This window comes from Melanerpes formicivorus, unplaced genomic scaffold (genome assembly GCF_026170545.1).
Source record: "Melanerpes formicivorus ecotype bairdi unplaced genomic scaffold, bMelFor1.0.p_v2 SCAF_14, whole genome shotgun sequence".
NCBI classification, from domain to species: Eukaryota; Metazoa; Chordata; class Aves; order Piciformes; family Picidae; genus Melanerpes; species Melanerpes formicivorus.
Window position 1 is genome coordinate 9,211,830 of NW_027142366.1, and position 8,818 is coordinate 9,220,647.

At 46.3% G+C, this 8,818-nt stretch overlaps 1 protein-coding gene across 1 annotated transcript in view; it reads right to left on the reverse strand.

The window, feature by feature from the left end:
• Positions 1 to 8,583, reverse strand: part of XYLT1 (xylosyltransferase 1) — a 184,325-nt gene extending 175,742 nt beyond the window's left edge. Inside the window, exon 1 of the mRNA XM_068146850.1 lies at positions 8,353 to 8,583. Within this exon, the coding sequence (XP_068002951.1) occupies positions 8,353 to 8,583 (231 nt within the window). The remainder of the gene's footprint in view (positions 1 to 8,352) is intronic.
• Positions 8,584 to 8,818: the final 235 nt, after the last annotated feature.

The window sequence follows — 8,818 nt, forward strand, 5'->3', positions numbered from 1 at the left end:
CTCGGACTCAACCAACACAACTGCACCACAAAAGTGCACATCAAGGGCAAGCAAAGGCTGTAGTATGAAGTAAAACTGAGCATACATGACTCATTCAACCAAATCCAGGAACTAAGGTTTGCAGTGTCATTCAGCTTTACAGAAGTGTTTTAAAGAAGCATCCCACTTACTCTCTAATAATATAACAGAGCAGCACTAAGAGTAGTAGCTTGAAAACACAATGTATGTGGGAAGCACTCAAGAGCTGACCTCAGACTCAACCATACACTAGTTTGAAATCTTTTCTAGCTAACTTTTTTCACTAAGCTGATATTCATTCATTCTGAAGTTCAATTTCATTACCACACACACACATAAAGAAGAGAAACTAACAAAAAAATCCCCCACACCAACACAAAAAGAAACCAAAACAAGCAACCAAGCAGCCAATTATAGGCATGCTATAAATAGTTCATCCCTTGGAGGAATCCTCTAATCATCTCTAAAAATAAGAAGTCACATGATTCAAGTGTCCTTCACTGACCCTTTTGGTCCTTCACATAAAAGGATGTACTTTGCAAGGTTACATCATATCTATATGTTTAGGCAAGGTCACATGTTGCTCAATTTTTATATCCTGGTCTCTACACTTCTACTTTATACTCAAAGGCAGTAAAGCATTCAGTGCTCTATCAGATGTAAAGCTTGGGAGTAACTCCACGGGAGGCACTGGCCTAAAAGGCATCAAGCCCATCTTCCACATCCAAGTGAAGCCTGGAATTCTCCTTTTACTGCCTGAAAACAGCTTATAATACCAGCCTCTTGCTGATTTCTTTCTGGATCCATCCACACTAATCAGCCCATTGACTCATCCTGCCCTTAGGCTGCAGAGTGCCAATCACAGCAAAATTGTGATAGGCGAGTGAAAAAAAATCACCGAAGAAGAGCCTGTGGAAGTCCTGTGCTGAACAGCTTCCTGATGGCAATGCTGCAAAAGTTACACTGATGACTCCTGTTGAGTACTAACAGTTCTAAATGCTGTGCAGCCTGGAAGCTCTTCAAGGCAGGGACCTTTCCTCACACACGTCTGTAAAGCTTCTAGTGCCCAGATGGTGCCACACAAACGAATAATAATTATATTTCCATGTAGACCATTATTGTGCATAATGTAAATTGCTTTCACTGATCCGAGAGGAAATCATTTTCTCATTTTGAAATGAAAAGAGAGAGTAAAAATAATGATTACTTGGTTGACGCCATTATTACAACAATAATTACATTTGTGGGTCCGGAGCCCTCAGCTGGTCCGTACGGACTATAATGGAGCTATGCCAACATGGAGCAGCTGATGAGCTGGTCCCAGTCTTTGCTGAAGACCTCAAACGATTTCACAAGGACTGATTACTTCAAACCTACACCACTTCTGTGTGGGAAGTTAATAAAACACGCTGCAGACTAGGGAATGGAACGCCAGACCTGGATTCCTGCAGCAGCACAGCAAGTATCTGGGCATCACTGCCATGGCACCTCTCCCTCACTGGCACAGAGGAGCAGGCTTGTGCAGAGATTCAGACCTCAAATGAGCTGAATTGCCTTCTGGAGGCACTCATCTCTCTCCATAAATTAGAAGGCCTTAGACTGCCTGAATTGAGCACCCCAGAGATTGTGAGATTCAGTCGGGTCTTAAGCGCCCAAAAGGGGACAGCCACAGTCACCAGCACTAAATATAAAAGGGACAGATAAAGCTGGAAATTGCCAGGGCTCAGCTCCCCTGGAGGTAAAAAACACCAGCACACAATCATCAGACTGAAGCAGACCAGACTGGACAGTGAACAATTGAAACTCCCTAAACTATGTGTTGCTTTTAGCTATGTGGCTCAAAACACTTTGCTGCAGATGCCAGGAGGTTACTGATGGGAGAAAGCAACCAGGACTCTGACATTCCCTGCTCCCAGAGGACACCTTCCTGTTCAGCATGTACTCTGTGGCACAGCATTAAAGGCCTACCATTTCTTATAAAAATTAAGAGGGGCTGAGGTTCCCAAGTCTAAAAATCAGGCTAAACCACTTGAAAGTGCTGCTCCTCAAACAGCACCAAGGCAAGCAGTTACAGACACCAGCACTTGAGCATCCCACAAGCATTCCGGCAGGGATGCTCCTGCATCCGCCCAAATCGGACACCCCAACAACCTACTTTAGAAAGAAAAATACAGGACACTGTATCCCATTTAAAGAGTCACTGTAAAAGTTCCAGTGAAGTGTCAGACCTAATTTTAACACGGTAATGCAAAAATCAGGAAGCATTTGATTAAAATTAATCCTTGAGGTTATGGCATTTGACTGTTTCTACAAATTAAGTTTACTTCATGCTTTCATTGTGCTCCTGCTGCTTCACCAAGCCTTAATAAGATGCTGTATCAGATATCATTGACTTTCAGTGCTGAAGGGAAAAAAACAGCAAAAACTATTTCTCCATACAGCTCAGACACACAGGAGGTAGTGAGGGCCTTTTACACCAAGAAGTACCCACTCTGCAATAGCTGACAAGAAGTAAATGGGATTTGTATGCCTCCTGTACAACAGCTGGTCTTCTCCTGCTGGAAAAAAAAAAAAAATACACACCAAAACCTCTGTTTCAAAGGGAACATCTGCAAAATCCCATCATACATTCAAAGAATAAATAAAACAACTCAACAAAAAAAAAATACACTGGTGGCCTGGAAAAGACTTCCGATGGCGTAACCAATTAACACAGATCCACTTCATATAATACCTTCCCACATCCCCACAGAGAAGATGCTTAAGGAGGTAACTGCTGCAGGAGTCCATCAATCTAATCTGGTTCTAATACTCTTCTTAAATAATGCATATGTTAGTTCTCTGTCACTGGAAAGATTTGTGTGCTATATTAACATGTGCCTTGTTAAGTGCTAAGACTTTGTAAAAATCATTATGCAGCTTCCAGCTGCAGATGCACTGTCTCCCCCCTTTCCCATCAGGAAATGGTTAGTTGTTTCCATTCTCCTTTTCAGTAGTTATTTAAGCTGTACTGCAGCACAATTAAGCTCCTGTTAAAGAGCAAAACCCTACTCAATGGTCAGTGCCACAGACCCATTCTCTAAGAAATGTATCCTTTTTTTTGCTCTATGTCATTGACTATATATATACCCTAGCTAAGTTGTTACACTGAGACCAGGTAAAATGAGTGAGGACCCAGCTTCCAGAGTTCCATTCACACTGGAATCAAGTTTAACACACAAACAATTAGCTCCCTTTAAGCTCCCTTGCACCTTCCAGGTCTGGAAATGTTCCAGAAAGCCCTCTTCCCTTCATTTCTTCTGTTCAGAGGCCACATACCTACATCAACAAGCTGTTTAGAGAAGATGTTTAAATAGGTACCATCTGGTACCATCGATCATACATGGAACCAATATATTCACCAATGTCAGCAAAAAGGGTAAATTAGGGGTGAAATAACTCTTTTTTTTCCTTGAAATAGCTTTTGTTTTCTGGATCTTAACAGAATACTTCATGCTGAAGTGCAACTTTGTAGAGCCGAGCCCCAGCAACTAGACTGAGTCTTCCAGTGGTAGCCCAGTTCTTTGCCCAAGGCACAAGTTCTCCTTTAATACCCACCTTGTTACCCCCCCAGTGCAAAGCTATGCTTCAGTGCAGGTGCCATTCTGAAACCTGTGTGCCATGCAGAAACTCACTTGTTGAGTACCTCCTACATAGATAATGCACTGATGCTAGGCAGAGGGGAGGTCTGAGCTGTGTATTTGCTGCTGGCAGAACAGCACTGGGAAGCCACCTGCAGAATCTAAACATTACAAGGATAAATACTCTTCCAAAGAACACTAGCCTGTTTTCTGAAAAGGAAAAAAAAAAAGGAAAAAGGAAAAAAACAACCACCAAGCTTGCTACACAAGATGAATTCTGCATCACTCTTACTTTAGGAGAGGATTTGGGAAAGGTGAGGGACATATTTAATGCATAGAATTTAGATAAACTGCAGCAAAGTTTCCCAGGTTTTCTTTTCCCTCATTTTCTCCAGCATTAGAGTTGCTGCTGTCTTGCTGTCTCAGAGGAGCAGATGGAGACATTTGCTAGTTTTGGTAACCAACAGGCATTACAGAGCTTGGGCACACATAACCACTTTCTGCTTCTTGCCTCTTCAGTTTGGTGCAGCTCAGGGTGCATCAGCAGGAAGTGACCAGGAAGGAGCAAGTAAGAAACATAAGCTGCCTGAGCACCTTCAGGATGGAGAAGCAATGGACTTAGCACGACTGTCCACGCTCCCAGGAGAAGTACCACCACAACTTCCACTACAGAAATAAACCCAAGGAAGAGAGGCACTAGTGATCCTCAGAACTGTCCTTCCTGGCTTAACTTTTGCTTGGATTTAAAGCAGATAATACTCATTGCCCCTTCCCCCCCCAAACATCACACTTTCTTTTCACGTTACAGTTGAGAACACGTCGAGCTATGGACAGCTCTGCCTGGTTCCTCTGCTGCCCTCCTGCTGAAAGTAACATGCCATTTCTTCCAAATGAACACACAGGATTGCAGACTGAAGAGCTGCTTTGATCCCACACCAGCAAACAAGAGTTATATTTCACTCAGCTGATACAGTAACAATGCACTGGCATTTTTGCTTGACGGTCAAGCAGACAATAGTGAAAACCTGACATTGTCATGAGGCCTGAGGGAGAATTACATACCCACAGGCATAGCCTTCAACACCTAATGCCAAGGCAGAGGCCACAAACAGGCAGCGTGAGCACATCACTGAGACACACAACTGCCTCTCAGTGCAACACTCTGAGTGAATTAAGACCACAGTAGATGCTCTGCTCTCACATCCCTCTCACCAACAGCAGTCCTGAAGCAGGAATTTGCATACCTTTTTCTTTCCTTTGGGCTCCCAACACAACATACACCAACAAGCCCCTCCACCACTGCTAGCAGGCTGCGTTAAAAAAGCCTGAACTCAAGCAGCAAAGAGCTGCTGCATACTTTTCAAAGACTTTCACATCAAAATTGATCTTTTCTCAAAGGGTAGCTTAATTCTTCCATGCTTTCAATGCTTGAGTTTTGCTAAAATGAATAAAGCTTGTGTAAAGGGTGCTGCTGAACCACTGCAAAAATCATACATGGTTGCAAGTACCCACTGAAATCACTGCTACTCATACAGCTCATCCTTCTTTCAAGATCTCCATAAGCTGGTTTAACTAAATGTGGACCAACTGCAGGAACCTTCTCATGAGTAATGAATACTCCAGATGTAGCTGGCCAGAGGAACTATCACAGCAAATGTTTTCAGTTGCAAAGTAGCTCCATTCAAAACTGTTTCTTCCTGCCAAGTTGGCAATTCACATTCAGTTATGCACAGGTACAGCGGCAATGCTTTTTACTCGGGTGAGATCTCACTTCCCAGATGAAATGCTTATTGCTCACACCTGACAGCATTTAATACAAGTCTCAATGCCTCTTACACACCTGGTTCACAGGATTGCATTTCTTCTCCCACAGACACAAAATTACCAAATCCTCCCACGCTTATGTCCAGCTCAGTAAAGTAAAACACCTGCCACCATTTCAGTCTTATACAGAGATCGAAGTAAAACCAAGCTAAATAAAACCACTGTACCCTCAAATGGCAACCTTCAGGCACACATTTGAGAAGCACTGTGTTCTGAAAAGGGTCCAAAATCTGCTTTGCCTAACTATTTAGTATGAAGACTCTTACAAAGGCAGTTAGTGGGGTGTCCAGGTGTTAAAGACTCTTCGAAGTTAAAAACGTAATCAAGTTCTACATCACAGGCACTTAGCAGCCTCTTAAGAAAATACTCTGCAAAGACATATTAAACACAGCATTCCAATAACAGACCAAAGACACATTGAAATTGATATTATTTTTTGGTTGAAATGTAACACTGAGAAATCTTGGAAGGAAAAAACAAATCCTTGAAGGGTCTGGGATACACTTACCCAAAAGACACTTGGATACAATGAGACTACTATATTCACACCAGCCAGCTTCACCAACTGTTGCAAAACAATCTGACATACACAAAGTATGGGAAACTTGCACTGAGAATGATAGTAACTTTGCATGGACATTATATAAATTGCATTTTAATATGGAAACAAAACCACATTAAAACACACACCAAAAAAACCCAACAACAAAAAAGCCACCACAAAATGAAAACTCCGTGCGCACCGATTCGGTATTGTGCAATCCTATTAAACAGATTTTCCTCATGAGCTCAGTCTGAAATCAAACCTGGGCCTGCCTCAGAGACAGGCATCATAAGTAGGGCTAGGTAAATCAGCATTTGCATGTCAGGAGTGCCTGAGAATTTCACCTACCCATTTAAGCAAGCTGCCAGGTTGTTAAGGCAGAAACCTGCACAAATCCAATTTCCCTATCGCATTTCCACCAAGCACACATTCTAATCAATAGACGGATGCTTAAGTGTGAGGTTTTGTATTCTGATTAAAGTAGTGTTAAGGATGATAGCCACTTCCCAGTGTGTAGGTTAAGCAAAGCCACAAGTACCATAAAGTCATCTCGAAGAAGTGTTGCCAAATCACCTCTTAACAAGGCGTTGTCAAGCACACTGCCGCTAGTCTTGAGCGCTGTTGCTTTGCGGGTTTTTTACTACCAGTGCCAGACACTGTGGGACAGCCCAGTGTGCTCCACACTAGTCATTTAGCTAACAAAAGGTACACAGGTACTCTCCACGTGTTTTAAAACATGTTTTCTATTTGGAACCCCAGTGCTCCATCTTTAGGTCTTTGATCAAATCTGTATGCACAAAGGCATGATTCATAACTGCCAGCATCACAATAATCATATTCTACATCTGCATGTCACCAGCTCAGAAACAATTAGCTCTCAGCCCTGAACTTGGCACTTGTTCCAATGCACCGGGCACAAACCAGACCCTGTGCCAGGCCGTTTGCAGGACAACTGCTAACTGTACTTGTTCTGACAGTGCCCTAGAGCCCACGGAAGAGGATTATTTCCTAGAAAGCCTAGTGAGCTGGGTAGCAGGGCTGGAGTGCCAGGTGCAGCCTGCCCTCTCCCGGCCCCCCTCCTGCCCAGAGTTCAGCACCCTCCAGTCTTTGATAAACCACAGTGGAGAGACCAGAAGGAAAATATCTGTAAATGAATGGGCCAGAAGAATAGAAGAGCAGACAGGAAAAGAGGCAGAGGGGAAAATCAGCGGAGCCTAAACAGTTACACTTACAAACACAGCAAGCACCAAGATAAGACTGCATATAGAGACAAAAATTGAACTCAGGAAGGAAGAACTTTAATTTTCACATAGAGAAAGCACAGCTGGATGGGTATGCACCACCTTTCAGAGCAGTTATCCCAAATGTCAGAGACAGAGCACTCATGTGCCCAGGGCACAGTTCTCTGCAGCCCTTCTGTGGCTGAAACACCCACAGTCATTTATGAGAATAAATCATCTCCAAGCCCCAGGCTCTTGCTTTCTCTCTCAAGATGTAAACAGAAATAGACAAAAATACACATCTGTATTTCAAGAGGCAACATTTACTTATGGTAAGCCAAATGCTAAAAGAATTAAGAGAAAACCAAAGCAAGCTTCTCTTGAGCTGATGAATACTACACAGCAGTGGCACATGCCAACGTGCATTTCTGAGGCTTGCTTTAACTGACCAAGAAGTCTGTCGGTATGCTTTTTTATGCACCTATTAGAAAATTCAGAAACACAACTTTAATAAGGCCAGCCTTGCAACCTGCTGCAGTTCCAGGCCTGGGGCACTTAAACGAAAAAGGGAGTTTGCAAAAGAAAATAAGAGACAGGGCAAGAGGACACTGCTCCGGTATCCTTGAGTTTTTAGCGGTTAACAGAACGATTGCATTAGATTTCTTTGCCTGTCACCTACTGGGCCTGACGGAGCTGTGCAGCACAGCACAGCACAGCACAGAGCCTGTGCAGCTTCCAGCAAGGGATGGGGCAGGCGGCTCTCAGCGAAGTTCGGGGATGCTGAAACGCCCGCTGCAGCGGCAGGCAGTGCTGAAGGGGCATCAGGCAGAGACAAGGATCAGCTGCGGCTGCTGGGCGCGCCCGCCACCGGCCCCTCCACCGCCTGCCGTGCCGGGGGCGCCGGCAGCCAGGACCCCCTGCAGCGAGATCGGACCCGCACCCCTGCACCTGCACGGCGGCGGGGGACGCCCACGCGAGGCCGAGGGGGCGCCGAGTCCCGGGCGGCCGCGCCTCGCTAGCCCAAACTTCCCCGCGCCTCCCGGGCAGCCCCCTCCGCCGAAGTGCAGACGAGCGCCGTGAGACAGGGGCGCAGCAGCCGCCCCTCCCGCCGCCCGCCCGTGCCTACCATCGCCTTGCCGTGCGGCGCCGAGGGTCCGCGGCGCTGCGGGTGCGCCCGCTGTTCTCCGCCGCGGTCTCGCTTCTCGCGGCCGGCGGCGCCTCCGCTCTGCTCCTCGCCGGCGTCGAGAGAGGTGAAATTCCAGACGAGGAGGGTCTGCAGCAGCAGCACGGTGAGCGCCGCCACCAGCGCCGAGCGGGAGCGCCGCGCCAGCCGCCGGGCGCACGGAGCGGCCACCATCTTCGCTGCTGCCGCGCTCCCGAGAGCCGCCGCATCCGCCGCGGCACAGAGTTTTCAGCCGGGCAGAGCCAGACGTCAGCAGGAGGAGGGCGGAGGTGGGGAAGGAGGGAGGGCGGGAGGAGGAGGTGTGCGCGGCGTGTGGGGATGGGGGAAGCCGGCGGGGAGCCCTCGCGGTGCTGCAGCTCGCGGCCGGGCCAGCCCGGGGCGAGGGGTGGGGTTGGCGGAGAAAGAGGGA